The 18,660-nt window shown below is 47.6% G+C and overlaps 1 protein-coding gene across 5 annotated transcripts in view; it reads left to right on the plus strand.

Moving 5' to 3' along the window:
* Positions 1–18,660, plus strand: part of FBRSL1 (fibrosin like 1) — a 1,147,774-nt gene that overhangs the window by 337,265 nt on the left and 791,849 nt on the right. For all 5 annotated transcript variants that reach the window (XM_078667898.1, XM_078667900.1, XM_078667899.1 and 2 more), the window contains exon 2: positions 666–851. In XM_078667898.1, coding sequence (XP_078524024.1) covers positions 666–851 — 186 coding nt within the window. The remainder of the gene's footprint in view (positions 1–665; positions 852–18,660) is intronic.

The raw sequence follows: 18,660 nt of genomic DNA on the forward strand, positions 1-18,660 counted from the left end.
CCCTCTGGGGTTAGTGTCCTGACCTCATGGGTCTGATGGTGCTCCCCGCGAGGCGATATCCCTGCAGCTTTGTTTGTCCCCTGAGTTTACTCTGGTGATTGGTACAGAGAGCCTAGGTCTCTGTTGCTGGCCGTGGTTTCTTGCTCGTGCTCTCTCTATGCTCCCAGCTCTTCTAAGTGCTATCTTCTGCTCTTGAGAGATCTCACTTTGGATATTCCCATGAGGTAGCTGATCCCGTGAGTCGCCGTCAGTTCATGCATGTATGTGGAGAAGAAGGATGCTGTTGTGCCTTAGCTGTCTCCTTTGGATGTTGTGTTCTTGTCAGTGTCCCCAAAGACATTTGAAAATTGTGTCAGCATCATTCAAGTCGTTGATGGTTGAAATGACAAACTGAGTGTCACGGGAGACGCTGTTTTCGAAGCAGTCCTGAATATTGGCCCATATTTCACTAGTTTGCTTGTAGTTGCCTTTATCGATGGACGCGTTTGTTGACCCGCTGTGGTAAATGAAGATGCAGGGTAGTCAGTAGTAGTGTAGTTGAAGATATCACACACGCTTGTGCATTATTCCACTGTTGTGTTATAAGAATTGATTGACGCTTCAGATGTTCTTGATCATCAAGGTTGGGAGCTAAGCGATGTTCTCTTCTCTTCCTGGTCCCACAGAAGGATGTGTCGTTGAAGCCGCAGGAGCGCAAGGAGAAGTGGGAGAAACAACCTTTCAAGAAGGCCAGAGAGTCCGAAAACTGCCTCTCGGTCGAGAATGGGCAGAACCACGACATCTCGGAGAAGGAGTCGGAGCGGGGCATCCACCAGGCCCGGAAGAGGTTCCCGCTGAAGATCTCCAAGCAGGTAGGACATGAAATATAAGTGTTCATCAATTTCCTCTGATCTCAAACAAGGACGCAGTGCATCCCAAAAAAGTTTTAAAAATTGATTGCCGTTATCCCATGCTTTGCTGCTTTTATTGTATTTTTATCTTGGCCACTTTCAACACATCTTCTCCTCTGTTGCAGTCGAAGTGATGATCACAAGCCTTACACAATGTAACTTATATTTAGAAACAAGCACTGGCAAAGTCAATTGGTATTGTCTTTGTGAATTATTGGGTTTGACAATGGTTTTTAGCAATGCTTTACAAGAGTACTGGTCTCTATAGAGAAAAGAAGGTATTTCTCATCCCCTTTTTTGGGCTATAGACGGGAACACAGGGATGTTAGAAATTCAACAGACCTCCCAGAGAAGCTTTTGTGAGGTATACCGGCTTAGCCAGACCAGAAAATGCCTGTATCAAACGCACACAATGTGCTGATCTAGTCTATATCAAGTACATTAAGATTATCACCATAGAATAATGTATAGAAGAAGGGGGAAGAAATTGAAATGTGGCTCTTTAAACAGGATTAAGTGACTGGTATACCCTTGGCAGGGATGGTTTGTGTGCAGAGGGCCAGGACACTCCTTGGCGCAACAGGGTGCTATACAAGTTGACTTTCATTTATTTATTCATATCTCAGCGATAATGAGTAATATTATAGTGCCAGTGCTATTGCCCTTCAGAAAGGCGTAAAAGACCCACTTGTTCAAAAAGACAACATCTTTACTTTAAATCGTCAGTGTGGTCGCGGGTGGTCTACCGGTGGCTATTTGTTGTGTTCCTTTTCTTTAAAAGCGCTTAGAGACCAGTGGTGATTTGCGCTATATAAAACTATAGTAACATAACATAACATAGTGAATACAGTATAAACCCCAAACATTGTTCATCAAACACCCCTATTCGTGAGTTTAAAACCTCATTGCTTGCCTTGTGGATATTATGTTTTTACGCTGCCGTGTTACTGAGCCGCGCAGTACACGTCACATTTTTGTGCAGACTTACTGGTTTTCAGTATAATTTCCTGGCTGCAGCATGTCTTTAGCATCTGTTTTCCCTTTAAATCCTCCCTTACCAGGGCTTAGATATCCTGTGTAGGACCTTCCGCTCAGACCCCCTTTTTGGGCGAGTAGCAGCACTTAGCCGGAAGCTTCGCTTCCATGTGAAGGATTCAGAAGCATTAGTGCATGTTACATTCAGGACCCCATCACTGCAGAAGGCACAGCTCTGGCAAGGTCACTAAGGAGCTGTGCTTAATTTGAGCCGGAGGTTTCTGGTGCTCGGTACCAGCACTTAAGTGTCAACACCAGCTCTTGTGACAGTCTGCCCAATGGTGGCACTGCCTGGCTAACTTAGAGATGACCACAACAACAGTTAATTATTATTTCAGTGTACATTAAAAATGACTATAACCTGCTGCTTAAGCCATTCTTATAGCTTTGGGGGCTTGGAATAGTCTGAACTGTCACACTTCTAGGAATGTGATGGTTAGAAGTTGTGTTGGTACTATCGTTAGCAGCATAGCAGGGGCAATGTGTGGTGCAAGCTGCAGTGTCCTCCTGATGCGAGCCCTGGCACTTATGTTTTTTTACAAATTAAGCACTGCAGTGAACAGGAAACATTTACCTCTTTACTGTTCATGTCAAGCAGTGAAAATGTAAAGTTCCTCTTCAGAGTAAGCAGTGTGGATCGGAACAAGTGCCATTTTTGCACACACAAAAATAAAGTGCACACATGTAGCAAGAAATGACAAATGCAACCCTGGTAAACCTCATGCTTGGACCAAATCAAAATCAAGCTTACACACAAATAAAGACGATGATCATATTTATCAAGGCCATGTCATATATTAGCAAAAACAACAATTGATGGACAGAATGCAGAACAATGTCATACATTCGCCCCAGTACAGGGATCTGGGCCTAAATCCATCGTTAATTTGCTCCCCATGCCATTCCAGTTTGAACCCAGACATGTACAAATCAGCCTTTACCCTGTGCCCAATGGGAACAGTCCAGCTCAGGTCCTCCCTGGACTGGAAACAAGTATCCTAGGACCGGTTTCGGGGTTTCACCCCTCATCAGCCTGGATAGCTTGACTCCATTGACATGGAGACCAGAGGACCCACGTCTGGGCATACCCGTCCCACTCAGGGTGATGAATGCAAAATCAACAGGTGATGGACAGAATGCAGAACAATGTCATACATTCACCCCAGTACAGAGATCTGGGCCTAAATCGATCGTTTTTTGCTCACTATGCCATTCCAGTTTGAACCCAGCTATATGCAAATCAGTCTTGACCCTGCGCCCAATGGGAACAATCCAGCCCGAACTGCCAGGCCAGGTCCTCCCCGGACTGGAAACAAGTATCCTAGGACCGGTTTCAGGGTTTCAGCCCTCTTCAGCCAGGATAGCTTGACTCCAGTGGCATGTAGAGCACGGGACCCACGTCTGGGCATACCCGTCCCACTCGGGGTGATGAATGCAAAAAGAACATCTCCTTGTGTTTGCTTCATATGTATATTAGAACATTGAGATGTATAGAGCTCCATTGAAGATAAGGAGGTGGCTCAGAGTCCATATTGGCTGGTAAAGAACCTTCGCTCTCACATTTCAATGCTTATCTTGTTGTTTCTCGTTTTTAATTTAAAATATTCTCCCTGCAGTGTGCCACATGTTCTAACAGCATTATATCGATCTGCCTCGGTCTATAACGGATGTTAAAGGCCCTTTCCCTCATTTTAGGCCCTCATCTGTGGCTCTGGCTGATAACTCGGTAAGAGAGCCTTTAACAACGATTATAGCCCTTGGAAGGGGGCTCTAATGCTTAATTCACTCCATTAAACCATATACAAGAGCGTGCTGAACATAGGCAGGTCTTGCACAGCCTTTTGTACGCTGTGCTCACACCTTCCTAGAATATACTCAGACCTTTAAAGACCACGCCGATGCCTGTGTATGCCCTGCACTGATGTTTATAGATCACATATAAACTTTTTGTTGCCTGCTATCAGACCTTTTGCAACCCTCACTTAGGCCTTTGTGTCCAATTTAGGACCTTTAAATCTTTAACCCACTGACCGTTCCCAACCAGCTGCCTCCATAACCTCTTTTATGGGGTGACGATTCACTTCCGGCGGCTGTTCACTTCCGGATGACTGTTATTCATTTTCCAACTGCTTGATGAGCACAGCCAGGTCGGCTGTTAACCACTCCTCATACTTTTAAGTCCTATCTGCCGACTGCCGGCTGTGGCTCTTAGTTCAGGTCTAGTCCTACCAAGTACCACGCATTAGGCGTTATTGTAACGCGTCACCGGACGACAATGTGTTGTCACGCATATTTAGCTCCTTCGCAGCACTGCCTAAGGCGCTTTTCTATCCTACAGGAGATGCACTCAACTCCTCTGTAACTGTGCCCCGCAATGTTAGGTGAGGCAGTGTGAGAGTACTGTGGTTGCCATGGAAACCTGCTCTTGGGCCTGGCATGTTACAATGTATTAAACAGCGTCTCTACACACAGCCACAGTCTGAGTAGCACTCAGAGAGCAAAAGTAATATAAAATAAATTATTTCCGGAATGGGGCTGGTGGAAACTGGCAAAATAATTTGTCTAAAATATGTTAGTTTGCTGAAAGTGAAATGCTGACGAAAAAAACATTTTTATAAAATGACCAGAGAATGTTGATGATAAATTAGATAACTTACCAAAATGAAAAGTTTTATCAGAACAAATTGTTATACTGTACGAAACTGTCAAGGTGATGCATTTGACTTCTCTACTATGAACAGAAGCTGATGTTTGAAGAGAAACATTTACATTTCCATTAAATGACAAACTGGTGTTAAGGGAGGCAATGAGGTTATTTATTAAAAATGAAAGTTGGTATTTGGAAACAATGACTGCATGTTCAGAAAACTGCAAGGTGAATTTTACAGACTAATTAATTAATTTATTTATTTATTTTATTTATTTTAAAAATTTATAAAGCGCGGCGTATACCCGTGGGTGTCTTGGCGCTGTAATTTTGCTGAAAATCCCAGAATGAGGTGGTGTCTGCCTTAAAACGTATTGTTGCTGAGCGGATTATTGATCGAATAACCAGGTTTTTACCAATTTTCTAAATTGAAATAGCGAGGGTGACAGTTTTATTTCCTTTGGGAGCATGTTCCAGATTTTGGCTGCAGCGTTGGTAAAGCTTCTATCGCCCCATGTCACCGTCCTGGTGCGTGGTACTACCAGTCGGTGACTCTGTTCGGAGCGTAAAGATCTTTTTGGTGAATAGTAATAGAGTTTTTGTTTGAGAAATGCTGGTCCAAGACCCTTAAGGGCTTTATAGGTGAGACACAGGGTCTTGAATCTAATGCGATTTCTCACTGTTAACCAGTGGAAATTTCTTATCGCTTGCTTGGTGGACTGAAACTTAGGAATGCCAGCTAGTAGCCTTGCGGCCGCATTTTGTATAAGCTGCAGTTTGGCCACCACCCGTGCCTGGGCGTTTACAAACAGTCCGTTACAGTAGTCAAGTGATGAGAGTACTAAGGAGCTCACCACTGTTTTCCTAGCATTCTCAGGGAGATAGGGCAGGATTTTTCTAATGATCTTAAGCTTGTAGAAAGCAGACGACGCAACCTGGTTGGCATGGTTGGAAAAATTGAGATTGTCGTCAAATATAATGCCTAAGTTCCTGACCTTTTTCACTGGTTCTGGAGGGGCTCCGAGGGGTGTCGGCCACCAAAGAGTGGACCACTGTGGTGATAAATTTCCAAAGATCATTACCTCGGTTTTCTCCGAGTTGAGGCGCAAGCAATTTTCAGACATCCATTCCTTGATGGCAAGCATGCCTTCTTGGAATCTGGCGGCAACCTCCTCACCATTGTTCTTGATTGCGATCACCAGTTGGGTGTCGTCGGCGTAGGAGGTAAGGCTCATCCGGTAGTTCTTGATCACCCTTGCTAAGTCCGACACATAGATGTTAAAGAGTGTCGGACTTAGGGATGAGCCTTGCGGGACGCCACATGGGAGGGCGAGCTGAGGGGATTGAAATGCGCCCAGTGTCACTGCCTGTGTTCTATTGGACAGGAATGAAGCCAGAAGCTCCTTGGCCTTTGAGCAAATGCCCATCTCCTCGACACGGTCAATCAGGACGGTATGATTGACCGTGTCGAAGGCCGCCGAGAGATCCAGTAGGACCAGTATAGCTGTTCCTCCTTGGTCCCTAATGGTTCTGATATCATCGGCGGCCTTAATGAGGGCAGTCTCCGTTCCATGAAGTTTCCGGAATCCAAACTGCGACTCTTCCAGGAGATTATTTTGTTCGATATATTCGGCTAGTTGAACATTCATTGCTCTTTCCACAATTTTAGCCAGGTAGGGCAGGCTGGCAATGGGTCTGTAATTTTTGAGAGTTGTTTTATCAAGACCAGTTTTTTTCAATAGGGGTTTCAGCAGAGTGTTTTTTAACTTATCTGGGAAGATCCCAGATTGGAACATGGCGTTACAGATGGGAGTTATGACTTTGCTCACCACATCAGTTACTGGAATAAAGATTTTAGGGGGGCAGGGATCTAAGGATGAACCTGTTTTTACCAGTCTCATGATATCTCCTATTTCCTGATTCGTCATATCCCTAAATCGGGAAAACGAACAATCCATGCTATTTTTTGATGATTTAGGATGTGTGCTGGTACTTGATGGAGTAACCGAGAATTCTGCATATATATCGTTTACTTTTGAAAAAAAGTAATCTGCTAAGTTATTGCAGAATTCCTGAGTGTGAGGAGGATTCAAATCTACCACCTTCCCTGCCAGAGTCTTAACTACTTCAAACAGTTGTCGACTCGAATTTTTTGATTTATTAATTTGCTGCTCGAAGTAATCCTTTTTTACCTCCTGAATCATTTTTTTATAGATGATGAGTTCATCTTTATACTGGGCTTTACTTAAGTTATCGTATGTTTTGCGCCAGGTTCTTTCCTTGTTTCTACAAATCTGTTTTTGCTGTCTAAGGGTTTTTGAGTACCACGGTGCTGAAGGCACCTTTCTGTTTTTTTATATGGTTTTTAAAGGAGCGTGCATGTCTACCGCATTGCCTACCCAGTTAAGATACTGCTCCACTGCTTCGGTGGGGTCAGACTGGATATTCGGACACGTCTTGGAAAGGGACATCTTAAAGGTTTCGTCATCGATGTCCTTCCATACTCTGAATTTATTTTGATGGTGGGCCTGTTTATCCGGTTTGGGTCGTTTGAACGGTAGATGACAGAAAATAGCATGGTGATCTGTCCATGTGAGCGGCAGGATTTTAGATACCTCCAGATCACTGATGTTAGAAAAGATAGCGTCCAGGGTGTGTCCTGCGTCATGTGTTGGAGCTTTTATGTATTGGTTTAAGCCCAGTGTGTTACATTCCACTAGTAGCGTTTGTGTATCCGCCTCATCTGTCCTGTCCAGATGGAAATTTATGTCTCCTAATGCCATAAAGGAATCCTCAATGGCTAAGGGTTCCAACCAGGAGGTAAAGGTGGAGAGAAATCCTGAGCGAGGTCCTGGTGGCCTGTAGATAAGCACTCCCTTAAAATTGTGTGACGCATTCAGTTTAATGGCAAAGTGCAGCGCCTCGCATGCCGACGATGGTACCGGGGAGATTCTAACTGGGAAGATGACCCGTGTAATGATAGCCAGGCCACCTCCTCTTTTTCCCCCCTGTCTGTCCTGCCTATACACCTTATAGCCTACAGGTACAGCTACCTGAAGGTCGGGCTCGGATGTATCATCCATCCAGGTTTCGGTTATAAAAAGGATGTCTATTGCGTGATCTGTAATTAAATCAGCGATGTCCTGCCTATGCTTAGCCAAGGAGCGAGCATTGATGAGGGCGATAGATGTAGTGGGATGCTTAGTGGTACCGTCAGTCAGATGTTTAACTTTGTCATTAATAAGGGGAATAGTGATTTTGCAGCTCCTACACCTGATGGTGGATTGATCTACAAGATTCTCTGGAGTATATTGACTGCAAATCGTCAGTGGTCCAGGATTCAGCTTACATATTTCATCAGCGGAGTAGGTAATCCCTTCGGTATGGAATGACACAGGGGGTATGGCGCTGGGCGCGTGTCCGGCGCGGACGGGCGCAGACGGGCTTGCCTCTGGCGCGCCGCTGGCGCGCCCGCTGCGCCCGCCCGCTGCGCGGACGGGTGATACTGTCATTTTTATACATACTTCGGGCGGGGCGGGAGGAGGGTGGGAGGGGCGTCGAGCTCTCCGGCGAGCCTGCCCAATCAAAGATGGCTGCCAAAGTTGTATTACAATGTTCCCTGCGCCTCAGTGGATCGACGCTATGGAAAGGGGGGTGCCCAGCGAATTGATCTCGCTGTAGGGATGTCAGGGAGGTTAAAAACGCTCCAATTAAAATATAGTACAGTTTTAAAAACAATTCACAATCAATCGTTTTTTTAAGTGCAAAAAGGTGCAAGAGAGCACAAGGACCTCCGGCTTCCGCCTCAGAGGGAAACAGCAAGTTTTACCTCGCGGAGCCGAGTTATGCTCTATTAAATACCCTGGGAGGGCGGGAGGGGCGTCGAGCTCTCCGGCGAGCCTGCCCAATCAAAGATGGCTGCCAAAGTTGTATTACAATGTTCCCTGCGCCTCAGTGGATCGACGCTATGGAAAGGGGGGTGCCCAGCGAATTGATCTCGCTGTAGGGATGTCAGGGAGGTTAAAAACGCTCCAATTAAAATATAGTACAGTTTTAAAAACAATTCACAATCAATCGTTTTTTTAAGTGCAAAAAGGTGCAAGAGAGCACAAGGACCTCCGGCTTCCGCCTCAGAGGGAAACAGCAAGTTTTACCTCGCGGAGCCGAGTTATGCTCTATTAAATACCCTGGGAGGGCGGGAGGGGCGTCGAGCTCTCCGGCGAGCCTGCCCAATCAAAGATGGCTGCCAAAGTTGTATTACAATGTTCCCTGCACCTCAGTGGATCGACGCTATGGAAAGGGGGGTGCCCAGCGAATTGATCTCGCTGTAGGGATGTCAGGGAGGTTAAAAACGCTCCAATTAAAATATAGTACAGTTTTAAAAACAATTCACAATCAATCGTTTTTTTAAGTGCAAAAAGGTGCAAGAGAGCACAAGGACCTCCGGCTTCCGCCTCAGAGGGAAACAGCAAGTTTACAAATTTACTAATAAGGGACTGGCATTTGAGGGAAATGAGGGATGTTTAGAAATTACCAAGCCCTTTTTGGACAAAACTAGTTAATTTAAACTTTTTTTTTTTTGGAGTTTTATATAGCGCGAACTAGAACCGAACCGAATCAGTTATCAGAGCGCTTTACATAGCACCAGTTACGTTACATGAGGACACACTTTCATTTTTTTTTTTTTTTTTTTTTTTTTTAGGCACTGGGAGATTAAGTGATTTGCCCAGAATCACAGGGGGTTATTGGCGTCGTTACCGAGACTCGAACCCAGATCCCCAGGTCCGAGGTCGAGCGCCTTAGCCGTTAGGCCAACCCCTCTCCAAAACTTAATTCATGCAGATTGGGGACAGGTTTCGCTAATGTTTTTGTGCCATCATTTGCGTGGGGGCAGGTGATACCTCCATGCAGATAAGGTCAGGATTTCATGAGTTACTTGGAGGGATTTCTTCATTTATATCTCTGAGCCTCTAAGATCAGTCTAACCTCTGACCCTCTAAAATCAGTCTAACCTCTGAGCCTCTAAGATCAGTCTAACCTTAGGGACGGTTCTCTTGCCTGAGGGCTGAGCCTGTAAGATCAGTCTAACCTGAGGGACAGTTCTCTTGCCTGAGGGCTGAGCCTGTAAGATCAGGGTGACCCAGAGCTGCTGACTTAGGCTCTAAGATTTGTCTAGTGTCACTCATAGTCATTGAATTGTCACTCATAATTATGTTAAAATTAAGAAAATGTCACACATAGCAATCTGAAACCTTGGCCGTTCGTCCGGCAGCCGCGCTTTCTTCGCTTCATTCACCCTCCATTAGTCCAGCATACTAGGTGGTGGCACACTTCCAGCGGCCATGCTTCATTCACCCTCCATTAGTCCAGCATACTAGGTGGCGGCACACTTCCAGCGGCCATGCTTCATTCACCCTCCATTAGTCCAGCATACTAGGTGGCGGCACACTTCCAGCGGCCATGCTTCATTCACCCTCCATTAGTCCAGCATACTAGGTGGCGGCACACTTCCAGCGGCCATGCTTCATTCACCCTACATTAGTCCAGCATACTAGGTGGCGGCACACTTCCAGCGGCCATGCTTCATTCACTCTCCATTAGTCCAGCATACTAGGTGGCGGTACATTTCCAGCGCCCATGCTTCATTCACCCTTCATTAGTTCAGCATGTAAATTGGCGTTACACTTCCAGCGGCCATGCTTCATTCACCCTCCATTAGTCAAGTATCCTAGGTGGCGGTACACTTCCTGTAGCTGTGCTTCATTCAACCTCGGCTCGTCAAGCATATGAGGTGGCTGTACACTTCCAGCGGCCATGCTTCATTCAACCTCGGCTCGTCAAGCATACAAGGTGGCTGTACACTTCCAGCGGCCATGCTTCATTCACCCTCCATTAGTCAAGTATCCTAGGTGGCGGTACACTTCCTATAGCTGTGCTTCATTCAACCCCGGCTCGTCAAGCATATGAGGTGGCTGTACACTTCCAGCGGCCATGCTTCATTCAACCTCGGCTCGTCAAGCATACAAGGTGGCTGTGCACTTCCAGCGGCCATGCTTCATTCAACCTCCATTAGACAAGCATACGAGGTGGCTGCACGCTTCCTATAGCTGAGCTTCATTCACCCTCGACTAGTCAAGTATCCTAGGTGGCAGTACACTTCCAGCGGCCATGCCTCATTCACCCTCGACTAGTCCGGTATCCTAGGTGGCTGTACACTTCCAGCTGCCATGCTTCATTCACTCTCCATTAGTCCAGCATACGAGGTGGCGGTACACTTCTGATAGCTGTGCTTCATTCAGTGTATAGGGTGACCACCCACCTCCTTTATTCTCAATCTGTTTTTCATTATTTCATGTGGCGGGTCACTTCCGGAAGTTCCTATCCACCTCAGTGCTTTAGCAGGTTATTATTCGTTCCTGGGCTGATAAATGTGGGATGCTTCTTTTCCCCCTGTCTCAGTCATCATATGGCCTGAACTCGTAATTGCGTCACTTCCTGCCTAGTCTTGCCGCTGGTCTCCTGGTGGCTTGGATTGCCTGGTCAGATTCAGCTCTGTGACAAGCTCTTCAGTGGCGTTATATATATATATATATATATATATATATATATATATATATATATATATATATATATATATATATATATATCCATATATATATATCCATATATATATCCATCCATATCCTTTGTGGAGAGGTGTGGCTCACTGGTTAGAGGCGGCAGACCTGTAAGCAGAGAACGGCCCGGGACCAGGGTTCAATTCCCGACGCGGCAGGGTCTTGGACCAGGGTCAACGGACTCGATAATTCTCGCCTCGGTGCCTACTCTAACCAGGGAACACACTCGGTAACTCTGGGCATTAAGCTTGCCTCATCTCTACAACGGCCCCCCACAGACGCCGGGGATGCCTGGTTTCACCCTGGAGATACCCAGAAAGGGACCATCTCACAGGGAAAACCAGGACGGGTTCCCCAGCGGTCTACAGCGCCAGGACACTCGGGTAGAGTAACAGTGCGCTTTACAAGTATCCAACATTTACATTTACTTTGCACACTTACACAACAAAAATGAACCTATAGCTGACTCTATGCCGAGCTCATCAATCATAAAATCCCTTATTGTATAAAGTCCTGTGCCAGCCCACCAAGAGACCTGCTGCAGCTCGGTCCCACTGGAAATCCAGAAACAAAATTCAATGCAAGAGTGGAGGCAGCACCAGGAATGAAGCCATAATCTGGTCACTTTATTTCAAAAGTTCTTTATTTTTCTTCGTAATGAGGAACTTCTTCAGGACTTGTCTCAGAACTGTGCATATGTGTAGAAAGGCTGTAAAAAGTATATCCGTCTCAGTCGTGTCGTCCTCAAGGATTGTGATCCTGGTCCCGGGATGCCGTGACTACGTGCTTTTTTGACTTCATGTGTTCGAGATTTATCAAGATCTTCATGGTTACTGAGGACCCATAGTACAGACCTCTGTCCTTATTTCCATCAAACATTTCTGTGGATTGGTTGCTTTCCGTTGTTACAACAACACGACTGAGACGGACATACTTTTTACAGCCTTTCTACACATATGCACAGTTCTGAGACAAGCCCTGAAGAAGTTCCTGTTACAGGAACGAAACGCGTTTGCTGTTGAGTGCTTATTACGAAGAAAAATAAAGAACTTTTTGAAATAAAGTGACCAGACTATGATTTCATTCCTGGTGCTGCCTCCACTCTTGCATTGTATCCTTTGCACACTTGTTTGTTCCGCTTTCATTTACTTTCCCTGGGATGATGGGGTGCTGTGACCCCTACGGTCCCAGGAGGAAAGGTCTTCAGGGCGCAGCAGTGGTTTAAATAGCAGGCCACTTGTCCAGGTTCTTGGAGTCAGTCCTGGCCCGGCCGGAAATTGGATTATAGGTTCTTCCCACAGGGACACCCTCTATTCTTTTTTCACAAGGTGGTGGTCTTCCATGGAGACACACCCACTATGGTCCTGGAATGCTTGCTTCCCCTTGGGGTGTCAGACCGTGGGCATTATATCTAGACCTTGCACCTTTGTAGACTTCTCTCATACCGCTGTAGGTGTCTCTCATACCTTTATTAGGGACCACTCTCATACTTTGCTACTTGCTCCTAGGACTTAGTAGACCACACTCTTGCCTTAGCAGGCTCCACGAACCTTTGGCGTGGCACCTACAGCTCTCTCAGCAGAAACGCTCAGGTCTTTGTTGGTGCACTCTGGTTTCTGTAGCCCGTAACCGGACTCCAGTCTCTCTAGTCTGCCCTCAGGTCAGTGTCGGCTGCAGTCAGATCTTTGAAGTTCCTTCTCAGACCATCGTAAGCTGCTCTTGGTCCGGCCGCTCTCCTTGCACTCTGGTCTCTGTAGGTCCCAGTCAGGTGTATGCCACTCAAAACTTTGTAGGCCAAAGCCCCACTCATGTCTTAGCTGGACACACTCAGCTTCCTCTGGTGTGGCACCCAAAACTCTTTCGGCGGCCGCACTCATGTCTCTGTAGGCTGCACTCGGGTCTCGCTAGGCCTCAGGTCTCAGTAGGCCATACACAGTTCTTGGTAGCCCACGTATAGGACTTCGTAGGCGGCACCAGTGCTTAATTTGAGCCAGTGGTTGCCGGTGCTCTGCATGTAATTGTCAACAACAGTGCTTGTGACAGTCTGCCACAAGGTGGCACTGTCTGGCTAATGTAGAGGTAACCGCAACAACAGTTAATTATGAATTCAATATACATTAAAAATGACTCTTACCTGCTGCCCAAGCCATTCTTACAGCTTTGGGGGCCTGAGATAGTCAGGTCACACTTGTAGGAGTTGTGTTGTTAGTATCATTAACAGCATGGCAGGGGCAGTGTGGTGCAAGCTGCAGTGACCTCCTGAAGAGAGCCTTGGCACTCAATGTTGTACCATTTAAGCCCTGGGCCGTACTCACACCTCTGTAGGCCAAGGTCACACCCCTCCCTCAGCAGCCACCCTCAGCCCCCACGGCCCCCACCCTCGCTTCTGCCTAATAAACCCTCCTTCTCCCAGCCAGTGTGATCACAGCTGCTGCTGTGAAACTTAATTTGGTGAACACTGGCTTCCGATTCGCAGTAATTGTTTTCTTCTGCCTGAGTCACAGTCCCCGGATCTTTAGTCAGGGATAATTAGAGGTATTTCAAGCCTCGCGCAGCTGAAGACCGCCTGCTAAAATTAACTCCTTCCCTCCTCTGCGGGGTTAGTTTTCACTTCATTTGACAGGATTCACAGCGTTCAGACAAATTCTGCTTTTTCAGGTTATTTTAATACGAGAAATGGTCATGGTTTGCTTTGAAAGTGTGCTTGCATTTTGGATATGCCTACTGTCCAGCGCGTGGTATTTAAATACATCCGGAAAATAGCTTAACAAAAAACAAGCACCTCTTTGTCCAGCACTTGTTTCCTGTGGAGATGGAAGGGGTCGTTGTGGCTTTAACCAAAACAAGCATTGGCAAAGCCAATAGGTCTCGCCGTTAGTATGATTGTTGCAGCTGTTATTACAATGGAGTGTGGTAGAATGCGTGTGTTTTTGTCACGGGTCCTCTTGTGTTTAACTGTCCCACTGAAAAGGATGATTATAAATCAGTCCCTCCTCTCAGACAGTCTGTTTGGGTTAAAAAGATGCGTCAAAGTCTTCAGTGTTTTTTGCTCTTTTGAAACAGGACAGTCATTTTTTTAGGACCTTTTTGCATGAAATATTAATACATTGTCACATGTATTTACCATGGACTTGCAGAGTGTGATAGGAGAAAGGGTGGAGAAACAACAGCACTGAGTGGAGCGGCACTGGAGGGTGGGACGGAGGGTGGGTCGGGAAAATCAACAACACGGAACAGAAGAAGGGGGCAAACAACACAGAGCAAGGTGGGAGGGTGAGTGCAAGCAACAACATAGAGCAGAATGGGGCAGGTGGGTGGGACAAGCAACAACATAGAGCAGAATGGGGCAGGTGGGTGGGACAAGCAACAACATAGAGCAGAATGGGGCAGGTGGGTGGGACAAGCAACAACATAGAGCAGAATGGGGCAGGTGGGTGGGACAAGCAACAACATAGAGCAGAATGGGGCAGGTGGGTGGGACAAGCAACAACATAGAGCAGAATGGGGCAGGTGGGTGGGACAAGCAACAACATAGAGCAGAATGGGGCAGGTGGGTGGGACAAGCAACAACACAGAGCACACACAGAAAGGTGGTTGGGGCAAACAACTGAAAGGCAGAAACACACAGGTGAGAGAGGAGAACAGGAGTGCGTGTGAGGTACAAATACATATTATTATTAGCTTTTATATAGCGCGTAGCTATCCCGAAGGCGACCCATTGCTTGTGGGTGGGAGACAGCAACATGCAGTGTGGAGGTGCCGGCACATGAGGTAGACATGTTGCAAACACTCGCCGGGAGTGTTTCAACTAACAGAAAAAAGTTGCTCTCACAAGGCAAGCGGTGGAAGGCCACAAATAGTTGGTCCATGCTCCATGGGAGAGACAAACGGACGAATAGGAAGTCAAGCCGACATGGCCTGACTAAAGAGAAGCAAGCAAACAACAGTGACGATGAAGCTAACCCATGGTAAGCAGTGGAGGGCTCCAAGCCCGATGAAAGCGAACAAAATGTCTTGCAAGCAACAGCACATGCGCTGTCTCAGGCAAGACCAAACAGTGGAATCCAGGATTCAGAAGTAGGGCTCTATGGTTGTAGGGCTCCACGGTTGTTTTATGTTCCTCGTTTATTTTTGTTCTCATTTCCTTGCGTACTTTTCTCTATTTATTTTACCTTCCATATTGGAAACATCCCCTTGTTTTCTTGCAGTTTATAAATGAAGTTGCAGCCCTGTACTTCCATGAAAAACACATTGCATTTGCTTTCAAAAACCTTCTAGACACCTCCAGTCATCCGGGCTCCTACGTACACACATCAAACGAGCACTCAAAACCAAATCTGGCGGTCAAACTTTCTCCTACATCGCGCCTCAAGAGTGGAATGATCTAACGCTACACGTAAGATCTTCCTCCTCTCTTCTTGAATTCTGCAAGACGCTAAAGACCTGTCTTTTCAAGTAGTCCCAGTAGGCCCTAGGTTTATCTATACTCACACCTGCTCAGTGGCAGGATACACTCCCCGGTGATAGTGTGCACTACTAACTGCACAGAGTGGGTTTCCATCTGGTCGTCTGAGGCGCTGAACAACCAGTGTCCATAAATGGGTGTGAAAACACCCCCAGGACATCAGCATCAGACTCAACAAGATATTTTTACTTCACGTTGAGCCTGGGCAGTGCATGGGCTGCTCTGCGAATCATGCTGTATTCAGGTAGGGACTCAAAGCTCCGCCCATATTTTTCATTGGCTTATTCCATTGTGCTTTATAAATGTTGGCTTCTGATTGGTTGATAGCCTTATTAGTCCCTCCTTAGTACCTCTCTGTCTTCTGCTGTTACCTCCCATGAGGATTGGCCCTTTTACATGTGTCCTCACCCAGGAGCTTTCATCAACAATTCCGAGAACTATTTACTTAAATAATGTACACAGCACTCACGGGACGCCAGCTTCAGTAATGGCGTCTGCTTCCTAACAGTCTTTTCATTTGCATTTCTTGTTTTATTTGTGGATCACCGCACCAGTTTTATTTGTTTCTATTTATTCACTTTACATTTATTTACAGTGACGGCCGCGTGGGTATGGGCAGGTTGCCAAACTCTTTGCCACACTGTCATTTTCAGTAACTCAGCACAGCGCCTGCTTAATGGGCGTTGTGCTATAACTTTTAAATGCGCTCCCTCCCCTCCCCCCCGTCCCCTGCTGCACGGACGCCTGCGAAGGGACGCTGTCTAAAATAAAGAAATCTGCTTGTTTTGTTTACAAGCACTTGTGGAGAAGTGTGGCTCACTGGTTAGAGGAGGCAGACCTGGAAGCAGAGGTCAGCCCGGGACCAGGGTTCAATTCCCGGCTCGGCAGGGTCTTGAGACCTAAAATGTCCATTGACTCGACAATTCTCGCTCCGGTGCCTACTCGATTCACGGGTTCACACTCTGCGACTCTGGGCAATAGCTTGCTTAATCTCCACAACGGCCCCTCGCGGCGGGATGCCTGGCTTTCACCTTGCGGATACCCTTCCGGGGTTATCTCACAGGGGAATACCAGGACGGGTTCCCTAAGCAAGCGCTTAGAAACCGCTCGGTGATTTGCTCTATATAAATTCCTGTACATTTACATTTAACATTAACGCCTTAACGGCGGCGGCAATTCCGCCGCAGTGCGGGCGTTCTATTGAGTCGGCGGTGCTGCGACAGCCATTGGCCGTTCGCAGCACTGGGGAGGGAGTGCTCCCGTCGGCCAACAGCCAACGGGAGCACGGAAGGGGTTAATGGCGGAAATGCCCTTTTCTTTAGCCCCGGCTTGTCTCAAGAAAGGGATGTGTCTGCTATTAAAGTGAAACCGCAGCATGGGGCGCGTTTACAAAAAAAGCGTTTGTATGTCAACTTGACAAACAGATCCTTTTTTTTGTAAAAGCGCCCCATGCCGCGGTTTCACTTTAATGTTGGCTACGCCCCTTTCTTTAGATGACCCCGGTCTAAAGAAAGGGGCGTGGCCGCTATTAACGTGAACGCGCTGCATGGGGCGCTTTTACAAAAAATAGCATTTTCAATGCAACAGGCCTCACATTTGCGAGAGTTTAAGATATTGGCGTTGTGATTTACAATGCCAATAGCTCAAACTCTCGAAATACGAGACCTATTGCATTGCAAATGATTGTTTTGGAGGTGATTAGTTGCTGGTGGGGCCAGAAGTGCCTGTTAAGTAGTTCTAGCCATGCGGCCCGCTCCCATTTCACGCGGTGAAATATTTTTGTTGAGTTGGCAGGCTTGCTCAAACTTTACTGTAGATTTTCTACCGCTTGATCTTCCTTGCCTGTTGTTGCTCGCCCTGCCTGTTGTTCCTCGCCCTGCCTGTTGTTCCTCGCCCTGCCTGTTGTTCCTCGCCCTGCCTGTTGTTCCTCGCCCTGCCTGTAGCTCCTCACCCTGCCTGTAGCTCCTCACCCTGCCTGTAGCTCCTCACCCTGCCTGTAGCTCCTCGTCCTGCCTGTAGCTCCTCGTCCTGCCTGTAGCTCCTCGTCCTGCCTGTAGCTCCTCGTCCTGCCTGTAGCTCCTCGTCCTGCCTGTAGCTCCTCGTCCTGCCTGTAGCTCCTCGTCCTGCCTGTAGCTCCTCGTCCTGCCTGTTGTTGCTCGCCCTGCCTGTTGTTGCTCGCCCTGCCTGTTGTTGCTCCCCCTGCCTGTTGTTGCTCCCCCTGCCTGTTGTTGCTCGCCCTGCCTGTTGCTCCTCGCCCTGTCTGTAGTTCCTTGCCCTGCCTGCAGATCCTCACCCTTCCTGTAGCTCCTTGCCCTGCCTGTTGTTCCTCGCCCTGCCTGTAGCTCCTCGCCCTGCCTGTAGCTCCTCGCCCTGCCTGTAGCTCCTCACACTGCCTGTAGCTCCTCACACTGCCTGTACCTCCTCACACTGCCTGCAGATCCTCGCCAAGCCTGTTGTTCCTCACCCTGCCGGTAGCTCCTCGCCCTGCCTGTTGTTCCTCGCCCTGCCTGTAGCTCCTCACCCTGCCTGTAGCTCCTCACCCTGCCTGTAGCTCCTCACCCTGCCTGTAGCTCCTCACCCTGCCTGTAGCTCCTCGTCCTGCCTGTAGCTCCTCGTCCTGCCTGTAGCTACTCGTCCTGCCTGTAGCTCCTCGTCCTGCCTGTAGCTCCTCGCCCTGCCTGTTGTTGCTCGCCCTGCCTGTTGTTGCTCGCCCTGCCTGAAGATCCTCACCCTTCCTGTAGCTCCTTGCCCTGCCTGTTGTTCCTCACCCTGTCGGTAGCTCCTCGCCCTGCCGGTAGCTCCTCGCCCTGCCTGTAGCTCTTCGGCCTGCCTGTAGCTCCTCACACTGCCTGTAGCTCCTCACACTGCCTGTACCTCCTCACACTGCCTGCAGATCCTCGCCAAGCCTGTTGTTCCTCACCCTGCCGGTAGCTCCTCGCCCTGCCTGTTGCCGTGTATTTCTGGATCTGTGCTGGTCCCTGTCCGCCATCTTGTGTGTTGAGTGCT

Source organism: Lissotriton helveticus, chromosome 11, assembly GCF_964261635.1.
Source record: "Lissotriton helveticus chromosome 11, aLisHel1.1, whole genome shotgun sequence".
In the NCBI taxonomy this organism is placed as follows: Eukaryota; Metazoa; Chordata; class Amphibia; order Caudata; family Salamandridae; genus Lissotriton; species Lissotriton helveticus.